Consider the following 12747-nt stretch of genomic DNA (forward strand, 5'->3'; position numbering starts at 1 on the left):
TAATAATAATAATAATAATAATAATAATAATAATAATAATAATAATAATAATAATAATGTCCACAGTTTAGTATGTCACTAATTAATATACTGTTTAATAAAAAAAAAATTGAAATTTATTGAAATTATTAGCGAAATTGCTTGTTTTTTATTTTTCTTCTTATTTATTTTATTTCATCAATTTAATACAATAATACATACTTTCGTTGTAGAATAGTATTCGGTGACAAAACACTACATTTTATTTTGTATCCCATTGTATTAAAATCTGCCAAATCATCTTTAGCTATAATAATTTTATTCATAAAAATTACGAAATTTAAAAATAATAATTTACCAGCATTATAACAGATAACTTAGTGACAAAAACATGTGACAAAATATTAATATCGTTTTCTCGGAAACAATTAATGTTATATTATCACGTTCTTGGAACAAAAGGATTATTAAGTAAGGTTTTTTGATTACCCTTAAGTTGAAATGCTGAAAAGCCGAAAGATTTAATTTTTTGGGATAATAAGCCATATAAACCTTTTACGACTTCAGAATTTTTGTTAGCAATAACTAATAAATTAAAAAAAAAATCCTTACTGAACAAAAAATTACGGCAAAAAAAACTTGTATCATTAATTTTTTTTCATTGTTTCTCGACGCCTTGTACATCACTTTTGTTACGTTACACCTATCAAATTTGTTTCTAGTTTAGGACAACTTAAGTTATAACTTCTCTTAAAATTGTTTATATTCGCTATATACGATTTATTAAAGTGCCTGCAATCGCCTGAGATTCTGTGGGTACACTTTCAATGGAAGACAGGGAAATCAGAGAAACTGAAAAAACTTTTCATGTAGCAACCACGAAAATATTTCATTTGAAACAACTAAATTTTATTTTATGAACTTAATGAAAAATATGTGCTAAATTTTCTGGCAACAATAATTTCATTTATTGAATCTTGAACATTTTGAACTGTAATTATTATTTTCAGAAATTTCCAACCCCAACGTTAACTACCCAGGGCTGCAGTGGTTGGCGAATGGGGCCCCGTCGTACCACAACCCAACGTCCACTTACAAATACGCGGTAATATCGTTCACGATATTGTACCGCCATTGAGAGAGCGACTCAGCTGCTTACAGCAACATTTAGTGGTAGAACAGCATGTAATTTTTTGGTAGGATACGAATGCGCTCTCCAAATACAAGCTAGGAAAACTAGTGACACATAGTTAGAACCTAAACCTACAAACAAATAGATTTTTTATGTGTATACTTTTGTATTTTTATAATTTTGTACAACCGACAGATTTTCATAGACGCTTACACCGACAGGATTCTAAAACTAAGGTTATGTTAGCGAGCAAGCGCCCTCTGTATCAGATATTCACTTGTCACGACAGCAATTGTTTTTATAGTAAACAGCCTACTATTTATTATTCTATGTGGCGCAGCGAATTTAGGACCAAAGGAACACCCATTCTAAAACGTTTCTTTTGCCAGGGGCGTTTTAAGCACGGTGAAAATTTCCTGTGCTGACATAGATGTGACGTTTTAAATTTATATGTAATATATGTTTTATTGTATATTTAACTCCTTAGTTTAAGATCCAACGAAATTGGCCTAATTTTTGTTAAGAATTTTTACATAGTTTTTATGTTTATATGGAATTGGTTTTTTTTTTTGAGATTATTAACTTAATATGTGTAATTTTATATTCGAATAAAAATTGCATTCCTTACAAAGACTGCAATGTGACAAATATTACAAAATATTTGTCTGTTTCACTTAAAATTTGTATTATACGTCCATTTTTCTTAGTTAGTTATACTGGTTTTTATCAAGTAGCTTGATTTAACAATACATAACCTGATTCAAGAAAATTAATTGGTATCAGATCAAATCCATACTGTTCCAGTTACATTTGCAAACGTCCAGTTTCATGGCTTGATCTCAATCCAACTGATTTTTTTTTAACTAAATATTTGTAAATATGTTCAGATAGAATTGCATTCCTAAAAAAGACTGCAATATTATGAGGAAATTGCCCAAAATAATTATTGGTTTATTGTTTCAATCTGAAAGTCTGTATTATACGTCCATTTTTTTTAAGTTAAATATAGCGATTTCTACAAAAAGAAAATATTTAGTTTTATTTATTTCATGCCTAAATTTAATTGATAAGGAAAATCTATTTCGATTTTGCCTTTTATTAACCACAACAATTGTTACAATTAATTGTATAACAAATCTTGAACATTTAATTTGTTCTCAATTGGAAAAAGAACTGGAAGGTTTGGAGCAGGAGCATCGAAATATTTGAATGATATAATGATTTTATTAAATTAAAAATCGACATTGTAAAAAACTGTTACATTAATAAATAATAAAACAATTCGGATCACTGGACATTTAAAATAAAATACTTAAAAAAACGGAACATCAACATTACACTCACTAGAATACTTTAACAAACATATGAAAGCTTGCAGAAGCTTTAGTTGCCTTTAAAACGAAAACGCCTAAATAATATTCAAACGCAATAAATTAGAGCAACGTGATTGACATGACTAAAAATCTAAAAAAGTCTCGTACTTAAGTAAACCACTGGCACAAACGGAAATGTCAATTCCAAAGAAGCAATTTTAAAAATAGGGTATAGATTACGAGAAAAATCACAGGTATTCTTAAAATGATTATTCTATAATATGAGGCCGCTGAAAAATAACCAGAAACACAAAACCCTCTCAGTCCTACCGTGTTAAACATGTTCATAACCTCGAAACAAATAAATATTCTTTAAGAACAAACTGAGGTTACGTTCAACAGTATACTATCAATAACAAGCATTATTTCCAATCGTACACACCGAAACATCTTGTATACATACAGATTGGTATGGCAATATAATCCTCCGTATCCCTAAAAACCCCTCGGTTTCTGGTTATTTCACGACGGCACCCCTGGTTTCGAGACGAAAGCCAGTCGTCCCGACATAATCTCCTAATATGTCTGACTAGCTTATATTCTTACACATAGTAATACTAATAGAGGTGTACATTAAAATGGAGCAAGTCGTCGAGGAGGCTTGGACCGGCTTCTGACGTTTTATCACATTTTTTTTCTCGGGAAGATATCACAAATAGGAGCCCCAAAAATCACCGGTAATCGGATAACGTTTAAATTATTCTCAACGTTTAATAGATCAGGTCTTTATACAATACCGTACGTTCTACAATCCTTTCTAATTACTCAATTGATGATTTTATATATTACAATTAAGAACAGTAAAAAAATTACACTTTCTTGCGTTTCACTGAAATTTGGTATATTGCATAGTTTTAAAAATCATATGTGTATTAGGGTTGTCCTGAAAGATTTTGAGTATTCGTGAGTATGAATGTAAATGCAAATATTTCAAGTTGATATTCCTGAATACAAAAGCTAATATTAACAAATAATTAAAAATTAGACACTAAAAATATATCGAAGGCTTGTATTAATGTCTTTAAAGTAAAACTAACCCATATACATCGTAAACAAATTAATTTTCAAGCTACAAGGTGTTGATATTTTTAAAAAATATAACATTTGCCTGTGCAAATATATTTTAGAATGAATCAGTAGTATAGATACTGGAAGATATAGCCACTAAAAACCTCAGAAAATATAATTGAAAATTTTCAAACTTGATTTGTGTGCTTGACTCGTAATTGTATTTCAAAGAAAGGTTTTTTCCATTCAATTTGGAAAACAAACCACTTTCGAGTTCGACATTGAAATAAATCGAAAATACCTCTAAAATTGTTAATTTCACAAAAAAATTTATCAAAAAGTTTTGGTAAAAATACAAATTTAAATACTATATCGCTATCAAACGTTAAAAAAAATATTGAGATAGAAAGTTTTTTGGGAGCAAAATATCTTAAAATTAAAAAATTCAACGTTTTAGATTTCTAATAATAACATTGTTATTAAAATCGTATTTATAAGAAAATATTTACAATAGAAGTTTTCTTTGAAACAAGCAGTTTTAGAGTTATTATCGATTTGTTCCACTTAGTGGAACAGAAGCGGTTTTAAATTTTGAAAAAATATGAATTCAAAAAAAGGTTGTCAAATAAAATGGGAGGGTGACAAAAATGTTTTCTGGGTCTTTTAATGGCAGCATATCTGAGTTCTGTCATTCGTTTACATAATTATACATAAATCAGTGACTTCTAGACCCTTTCGCTGTGGGAAACGGATATATACAAGCTGTTACAAATTCGCTTCTCACTACAGGGATCTCGGAAAGGGTAAGAGATACAAACTAGCTTAAATGGGGGCAAAGTTGCGTAATTAGGGTACCAACATTATGCCTCTAAAAAATCAAGGCTAACATAGTTTTCGAAATATTTGAAAAAAAACGAAATTTTGGAAATCCGTTTTTTATTCATTTCAGCCTTGTTTGAGGTGCTATTGAAAAAAGAACACTTTCTCATGGCCACTTTTTGCCCTCTATCCAATGGCATAATCAATTTTTATATGTAACGTTTCGTCTCTCCAGGACCATCATCAACTTCATTTTTTTAAATACGACTCTAGAAATTTTATTACATTTTTTGCAAGCCTTCATGACCCCCAATACTGTACTGCCTCAGCCCGAACCAGATTCAGACGTTTTGTCTCGAAAAATTCATCTTCAGTGTATTCGTTCCAAATTTATCTAAATTTTTTATTTAGATTTCTTTGTTTATTGAATTATCGTACACTGTAAGTGTCGTTAGACCCTGTGAAATCCATCTAGTTATTTAAACTATTACCACCACGCGTTACAATAAAACATTTATTATTATTAACTATTACCATCACTTGGTCATACATAACTCAATAAGTTGTTGCGTCAAAATTAAAACATTATTACAATTTTAATTTTATTATGACAAATTAATTCTTAAAAATGCATATGAACAACCAAAACGCCAACTGAATATTATTCTTTAAAAAATTTCAGTAAATGTTCAAAAACATTTTCGTTTTGGCAAAGGTTGAAAATGAAGATCAGCGTAATATTATCGGAATTTATTATATCTGTAACCGCAACTGTGAAAGAGCATGTCAGATGTATTTGTATGAATATCCTGAAAAAAATAGATCGGAATTTGTTTGAATTTTGAGCACTCGAGAAGCCTAGAAATAACTATGGACACGGGAATAAAACTCTAATAATGTTTTATTTTAATGCGTGGTGGTAATAGTTTAAATAACTAGATGGATTTCACAGGGTCTAACGACACTTACAGTGTACGATAATTCAATAAACAAAGAAATCTAAATAAAAAATTTAGATAAATTTGGAACGAATACACTGAAGATGAATTTTTCGAGACAAAACGTCTGAATCTAATTCGGGCTGAGACACTACAGTATTGGGGGTCATGAAGGCTCGCCAAAAATGTAATAAAATTTCCTGGGTCGTATTTAAAAAAAATGAAGTTGATGATAGTCCTGGAGAGAGGAAACGTTACATATAAAAAAATTGATTATGCCATTCGATAGAGGGCAAAAAGTTGCCATAAAAAAGTGTTCTTCTTTTTTCAATATCATCTCTGAAATGAAACAAAAACGGATTTCCAAAATTTCGGTTTTTTTCAAATATTTTGAAAACTAATCACGATAGCCTTGATTTTTTAGAGGCATAATGTTAGTCCCCCATTTAAGCCACTTCGTACCTCTTACCATTTCTGAGATCCCGAGATTTTTATAATAAAAATGTTATTAGAGAGTGTATTATTTCAAAATGTGTGGCCATATACACAGCATAAAAAATTGCACTTATTGTGGGAAGCCTATGTACCCGGATAGCTTGCCCGCTTTAACACAATGGAAACATCAATTCAAAACCCATGCCGGATTAAGGCATAAGGATTAAGACTTTAAGCCAGGTCTCATCAGGTTAGACAGTTAATCTTCAGATATTTATTTACGTCATATTTTTTAAAAAACGTCATTAAAACTTCTTAAAATAATAATCTCTGAAAAATATTTATGTACATATTTATCAATATATGAAATACTGAAATATGTACAATTTTTTAAAATAAAAAAAGTGTTCTTTTGTGACTTATAAAGAAAAAATAATTCACAACTAATGTAGTCTGATTTAAACAAGTCATATAATTTTTCATCTTTTTATCAAAATAAAATTTATTTTAAAATAAAAATAGATATTTTTTTTATAATGAATTCTAATTTTTTTATGTACCTTCCTTCTCTGCGGACACAAATGCGAATTTAAAATTTGATACAAATAATTCACACTCACAAATACGAATACGAACATCCCTAATACATAAAACAATAAATATTTGAGATGTAATTCCTTTTTTTAATTTTACAAGTCCCAATATCAAAATACTGAAGTAACAACTTATCGGCGAATCACTTTTCTATCACAAACATTACGTCACTATCCAACATATAACAGTACCAAAAAAAAAAAACAGTCAAATGATTGTCAAAAAGAATTCTCACTCCCCCAAACAAAGTCAAAACGAACTTAACCGCATTTTTTTGTTTGTCTGAAGCCGACGCGCCGGCTCAACACTTGCTCCCTATAGCTAGTTGAAAACGGTGACAGTTATATATACGCCTAACACGGGCTTGTCCCGCGACGTCGATACGCTACCTAATACATAAAATCTCCCAGACAGAGAAACTACTTTACGCCTACACGCTAATAAACACCTCCAAATATCTAATACTGTTCCGACGCGACAAGAGTATTTGAACATTGGGGGGAACACAACCGATCGACGAAAATTACTAAGGAAGAGACCCATCCAACTTAAAGAAAATAACTTATAAAATAACCCAAGCGTAAAGTCGGAACCAGCCCTCCTGCCCCTGCCATTTCGCGGACAACCTATTGGTTACGGGGTATGCCCTTTCCTGTTCTTCTTTAAGGAGATATCATCGACGTCCTCACCTTTTTTTACCTCGGTGAATCGTTCGCCCTTGAGCGATACGATTTTGTTGTCGCGGTAGCGTACCATCTTTTTTGGCTCCACTTTGGGAGCGACAGGGCGATGCTCTTTGTTGAAAGCATCCTTGTCAATGTAGGAGTACCTCTCGATGATGCGGTGTTTTAGTTCCATATCATCGATGGTCTTTTTGGTGACTTGGATGGTCAGAGAGTTGTTTTGGCTGAGACATTGGCCATTCTCCTGGCGATCGATCAGGATTTGGGTGGCACGTTCAATATCCCCGGCCGCTATGGCTAGGCAATGTTTTACCTAAAACGTTCGGTTAATGTGTTCGAGCTATATGTAACACATCTATTTCAATAACCCCCATTTTTTTGAGTCCCAAAACGCCTCTGTCAACTCATTTCTTCAAGTCATCATTAGTGAATATCTGCCAGAAATGTTTAATAAATTCATGACAACCGATAAGACCCAAAAAAAAGGCAGGTAGGTATGCAAAATACCACAACTTGCATATAATCATGAAGCAACATAAAAAGCAATAAAATTTATCACTAACCTCAATAGTGCAAACGCTGGGAAACATCTCCTGTAGAACATCCATTTCGTCGGGAAAGTCACAGCAGGAACTGTCAGTTGATCCTCCATCGCTCATTTCTGAGAGTTTATGCGAACGTTTTGGTGGATCACATTCAGAATTGCTATGAGATCTATGACAAAAAACTTAGATGTAAGACACTTCCTACAAATGTTACTAACTTTTCCAGTAGTTTCACAAAACAAAATGCCACTTAGTAACAAAATACTGTCAAAAAATAAATAAAAACATATGAACGTGCGAACTGTCAAATAAGTCCAAGACATCTTTGTCATTGATATGAAATCTTGAGAAATTACCTCGGTTTCACTTTGGGGAGGATCTCGGGTAGAGAAATATCCAACGTAATATTTTTCTCTTCTGGTTGGTCGACTTCTTGCAGCTTTGCCTCTAACTGGAACATCCACTGGCACACTGTGGCGTGGTTTATGGACTCAAATTCTGGAAAGTATGCTGCCATCATCTCGCAAAAACCTGAAAGTTGTACAAAACCATGAATGGATGGTTTAAGAGATTTAAATGTTGCGCCAACCTTCTACGTCAAAAACTGGATCTGATCCTACGTCTTCCAGAACGGCTATGACATAAGAAAGTACTATCTCGTCGATTAGGCTCAGATCAGCGTCAGGGATGTGAGTTTTTACGAACTCGAAAAGGGAGTCTTTAATTTTAGTCTCTTGCTCTGCAATGTTTTTCTTCGACATCTTAAAACCCTACAGTACAAATACTGTTAAAACAATAGCAGTCCAACGGTTCAACTAACTTTTGACCCTTTTAATAATGCAACACTAGTATGTAATATTTATAATGCTCAATTTTAATAACAAATTTAGCTGGCTACAAAGCACTATGCATAATACATTCAATTGGAATGGTTTGGTGTGGCTAATACTGTCCTAATAAATTAAACTTACCTAGTACTTGACTGCTGCGTGTATTTAATACGATTTTTGGGGTTTTTACAGAGAAATAAATATTATATATTTAATTCTGAGCCCAATCAATAACACAACCAGAGTTGTTTTTGTATAGATGGAGTCCCGGTTCCCCGACTTGTGCATTTAACCACCTCATCACGTAGTACCGAACACAGTCGCAGGATGTTGCAAGGAACCACAAGTGTATGCAACCCTATAAAAATAATGAAAAAGATAAATTTCTTGGGGAAAAATCGTTCATAGCTTATCATTATCATAAACGCCAATCTGTACAATCAATAACATTTTATTACCATTCAAACTTCCTTCCCCATACCTACCTATTTTAGTTAAATATCGCATATCCTGTACATTCCCTTCACTCTACCGTAAATTTCGAACCATGTTCTTTTTGATTATGAAATTAGTTTAATTGACTGAAACGACATATCATATAATCGCAATTAATGTATATAACTTAATTATACCTCATACATATCTACTACAACAGGAAGGGATATTATAAAAAAAAATAACATGCCGCTTTTTGTGTCCTAGGGGTATTTATATATAAAAAAATTTGCTGAAAAATTCACAGTTACTAAGTATTACGATTATCAGCATCATGATTGTACCAACGATTGTTATTTTGGTGGCTTTTATTCTAGTAATGGATGTAAGTGAATTTTAAATATTAATAGAACAAAAATTTAGATCAATTTTATTCAAAATTAGAAGTGGCATATAAACTTTTTGTATTTCTATAGGTGCAGAAAAATCTCGAGGTTAGTATTTTTGTGTTTCATAGAATTATATTTAGTTTAATATGTTTATGGCTTAGTTGGCCTACCATTTAAACTAAAGTATGTCTTTAATCCATAGAAAAATCCCCTAAATAAAATTAAAATAGGCATAGGCAACCATATGTACGGGTTAATGTATTAAAAGTTGTCAATTATAAAGGATGTACGAAATGAACAAACTGGGAACCTACGAAAATTTTAAGCTAAACAAAAAAATTCGTATGAATTTAGAGGTGTAAAAATGTACAGGGTAATTGACAACTCCTCCAAAAAAAAATTTTTTAATGTACAGGGGACTCTTACAAATACAATTTTCGAAAATGATATAAAAATACACTTCTGCACAGCACTGGAAACTGGTCCACTGTAAAATCTGACCTTGCGCAAGGCAAAGCATACAGTCGGCGATCAGCACGGCGGCAAAGTGTAATAAAAATGAACGGACAAAAAATTGAAAGAATTTCTTTCCTTGGGAAAGAAATAAATACAATTTTATAACACCTATTTTATATCAGCAAATTCAACTGCTTTTACACCGCTATTGTTATTATTAATTAATAAAATTAATTTGTGGTTTCAATTAATAAAATAATTTCACATACCTGACATTACAACTGTTCAAAATTTTGTCCACCGACGTGTAAACACATTTGGGCCCATTTTTCCGAGTTTCTACAAACTAACACAAATGTTGTCTTGCTTCACCATAACATAAATGCTTCACCTTAACACAAATGTTATCTTGCTTTACCATAAATTAAAACAATTTCTCTCAACTCCGAGTTGTTATACACGTAAGTCATTTTTGACACTTGAAAACTAATGTAAACACTATCGCAAAAACGTTAATATTAAAATCGGATTTCAGTATTCGGAATCGCATAAGGTCACATGGAAAGAGAGCGCATGTCGCTAGAGACAAGAGTAACCCAGTGATGTAAGGATTGAAAATACTACAATTTCAATAATATTCTTCTTGGAAACTAAGGATTTTACAAAAATTTTTTTTACGATATTGGCTCCATTTTATATGACACATCTATTCCTAATTTTTTTTGGATAACTTGTGAATCACCCTGTATAAGTATACCAATAACATCTAAAAAAAAATGTTTTTTTAAAAAAATTTTCTTAGGTGCACCAAAACAAGTAAGTTTTTTCGAAAAACACCTTATGAAGAGAACTGTTTTGTAGGGGGAAGAAAGTGTATAGTTGTTACGTACTCAATTGAAACCGCATAAAAACATTTAACTCATAAATTCTACGGAATCCATAGACGTCCAGAAAAATTTAGCCCTGTCTCGTCTAGATATACCGAGCTATATTACGATATAATTACCATACGATTGTCAAGTTTTTTATGTTTAAAATCGCATTGTAATCAAGCATGTGGTAAAATATCTAAAGATTTATAATTATAATCAGGATAATCGCTTAATTTATTTCGAATCATATTTAAAGCAGGAACTTTATTTTCTTTATACATTTTATAAATTGTGCACCACATTACATCTGGTAAAATCGTCAATTTTCTTTAATTTTATATTTTTCCGTTTCCTCTTTGTACCGTGATCAATCCTTCTTTAATTATGCGATAAATTGACCATTTTTGGATATCTTAGTTAATTCGTTAATCCGTTTCCTAACTTTTTTATCACATTGTTCACTATTTTCAATTTTCAAACCTTCACATATATATTTAATATAATACGTTTACTTTTTACGTGTAAATCTTTGTTTCGATACTTTCGACCGGTTCCACTATTTGGGGATTTTCCCGAGTTATTTCGTTATCCTCCGCTTCAAAGAGTCTCCAGAGAGCCACGCTAAATTACTAGATAATTACATATAACATTTATTTTTAATAACTATTACCCTTTACTGGTTACGATATGAACAAATAATAATATCAACTAATAAATAATAATACGTATTATACTAACAACATACCCCGCCAAGCAATGCTCTGCACGGCACTGGCAAAGCGGCAAAGCTAGGTGAACCCGTGTACCATACAAAAAAATGATTTACGACCTAGTAGACTTATACAGGTTTGCTTTGATGACCAGCGCGCTGCCGTCAATTCTCATCAGGCGGAATAGTTTATACATCAGGCGAACTAGTTTACCAATACCGGACTCGCCGAATTGCTATTCGAATATAAATTACGAGACACATCATGGTCAAAGCATAAGAAGAAATTTCAGGAGAAGTGTATACGGTCCTGTGCTTTAAAGATTTACAGGTTCCAAATGACATCGTAACAACTATACAAGGAATTTCAAATGAGATAACCAAGAAAATAATAATGGTTTAATAATAATAATTAGTGACAAGTTAGAAGTTAGATCTCAAAATTCATTGTAAACTTTCTCAACTCACCAAAAATCGGATCCCAACCAATTGGGTTAACTTTAAACTCACTGGACTCAAAATTTATTTGCTCACAAGATTTATTAGGAACTGTTTTTCTAAAATATGATCTTTGCTACCCTATGTAAATAGACTTTTTTTGTTCAGTGCAAAATTTCCTATAATAGACCAAAATTTGTACATTTCGTATAGGGACTCATCACATGTCGAATAAATATCTGAATATTTAAAATCGAGCCAAATAACTTTTAAGGTAGATGCTGATCTAACAGACAAGCTTCGCCAGAAGTTGGATCTACCAGAGGTCCAAAAATGTATTACATCTACGGGATACATACCAAAAGGGCCACCAGAAGGGCCATCACAAGAGTTTACTCCCGAGCAGCTATGCTTCTTCAAATGCATCATGGAGGAGAAAGGATTGCTCGACAGTACTGGGAACATAATCCAGGACGAACTGAACAATGTGCCTCTTCCTATTCCAGATGACAAAAAGAACGAAATTAAGAAATGCGCGGCCGGTGCCGGAAAGATCGAGTCTTGCGAGGATATACAGAAATTGCTCTCCTGTCTACCTATGTAGAGGTCCTATTTGAAGCTTGTGTAAATTTTTAAAGTAATAAATATATTTCACATGCAATATGGCTTTTGTTTTTTGTGCCTTTATGATTGGCAAACATTTTGATATTTTGATTATTTAAAGTAATATTTAAAATACTGAATTTTTTGCAAGAACTTATAAATTTTTGAAATTTACATTTTTATTTCTCTGACAATTTTGTGACTTAATCATTTTATTATTTAAATTAATTGCACTTAAATACGTTAGATAGTTACTGTAATGGTAAAAATGAAAATATGACATCCAGAGAATATTCCAAATAGTGTTCAGTCATCTTCAGACTGTCCTGTGGATGGCATATAGTCCAAACTATATGTCCTTGGGACATACGGTGGGATATCCAAGATATTTATAATTTATTTGACCAACATATACCAATCTACACTATACTTATTTAAGAGTAAATTTCCAGTTTGGTACACAACCGAAATCATAAACAATATAAAAGTTAAAGGCTATCATCACAATA

General features: G+C 31.9%; 3 protein-coding genes across 4 annotated transcripts in view; 2 read left to right on the top strand and 1 right to left on the bottom strand.

Annotated features, from left to right (window-relative positions):
• Window positions 1-2140, top strand: part of LOC108904907 (lachesin) — a 10134-nt gene extending 7994 nt beyond the window's left edge. Inside the window, exon 7 of the mRNA XM_018707629.1 lies at window positions 990-2140. Coding sequence (XP_018563145.1) covers window positions 990-1011 — 22 coding nt within the window. The 3' untranslated portion in view covers window positions 1012-2140. The remainder of the gene's footprint in view (window positions 1-989) is intronic.
• Window positions 2141-6255: 4115 nt separating this feature from the next.
• LOC108904897 (CUE domain-containing protein 2) lies at window positions 6256-8600 on the bottom strand. Its single transcript, XM_018707611.2, has 5 exons — window positions 8478-8600; window positions 8096-8276; window positions 7863-8037; window positions 7525-7675; window positions 6256-7274 (listed from the first exon to the last, which is right to left on the bottom strand). The coding sequence occupies exons 2-5, from the start codon at window positions 8265-8267 to the stop codon at window positions 6912-6914; spliced, it is 861 nt and encodes a 286-aa protein (XP_018563127.1). The 5' UTR covers window positions 8268-8276; window positions 8478-8600; the 3' UTR covers window positions 6256-6911.
• Window positions 8601-9077: 477 nt separating this feature from the next.
• On the top strand, window positions 9078-12296 carry LOC108904898. 2 transcript variants are annotated; one of them, XM_018707612.1, is made up of 3 exons: window positions 9089-9156; window positions 9248-9265; window positions 11910-12296. In XM_018707612.1, exons 1-3 carry the CDS (start codon window positions 9106-9108, stop codon window positions 12237-12239), a joined length of 399 nt encoding a protein of 132 aa, XP_018563128.1. In that variant the 5' UTR covers window positions 9089-9105; the 3' UTR covers window positions 12240-12296. The 2 variants fall into 2 exon arrangements, with proteins under 2 accessions (XP_018563129.1, XP_018563128.1); XM_018707613.1 differs by lacking the exon at window positions 9248-9265 and having other exon boundaries at window positions 9078-9156.
• The last annotated feature ends 451 nt before the right edge of the window (window positions 12297-12747 follow it).

The sequence above is a fragment of the Anoplophora glabripennis genome, unplaced genomic scaffold (assembly GCF_000390285.2).
Source record: "Anoplophora glabripennis isolate ALB-LARVAE unplaced genomic scaffold, Agla_2.0 scaffold197, whole genome shotgun sequence".
NCBI classification, from domain to species: Eukaryota; Metazoa; Arthropoda; class Insecta; order Coleoptera; family Cerambycidae; genus Anoplophora; species Anoplophora glabripennis.

Excerpts from the sequence above, each read along its gene's own strand:
- LOC108904897 (XM_018707611.2), bottom strand. The coding sequence starts at position 8,267 with ATGTCGAAGAAAAACATTGCAGAGCAAGAGACTAAAATTAAAGACTCC. Across the intron at positions 7,676-7,862 it reads CTCCCCAAAGTGAAACCGAG|ATCTCATAGCAATTCTGAAT; the intron begins GTAATTTCTCAA and ends TTTTTGTCATAG. Across the intron at positions 7,275-7,524 it reads CCAGCGTTTGCACTATTGAG|GTAAAACATTGCCTAGCCAT; the intron begins GTTAGTGATAAA and ends CGAACGTTTTAG.
- LOC108904898 (XM_018707612.1), top strand. The coding sequence starts at position 9,106 with ATGATTGTACCAACGATTGTTATTTTGGTGGCTTTTATTCTAGTAATG.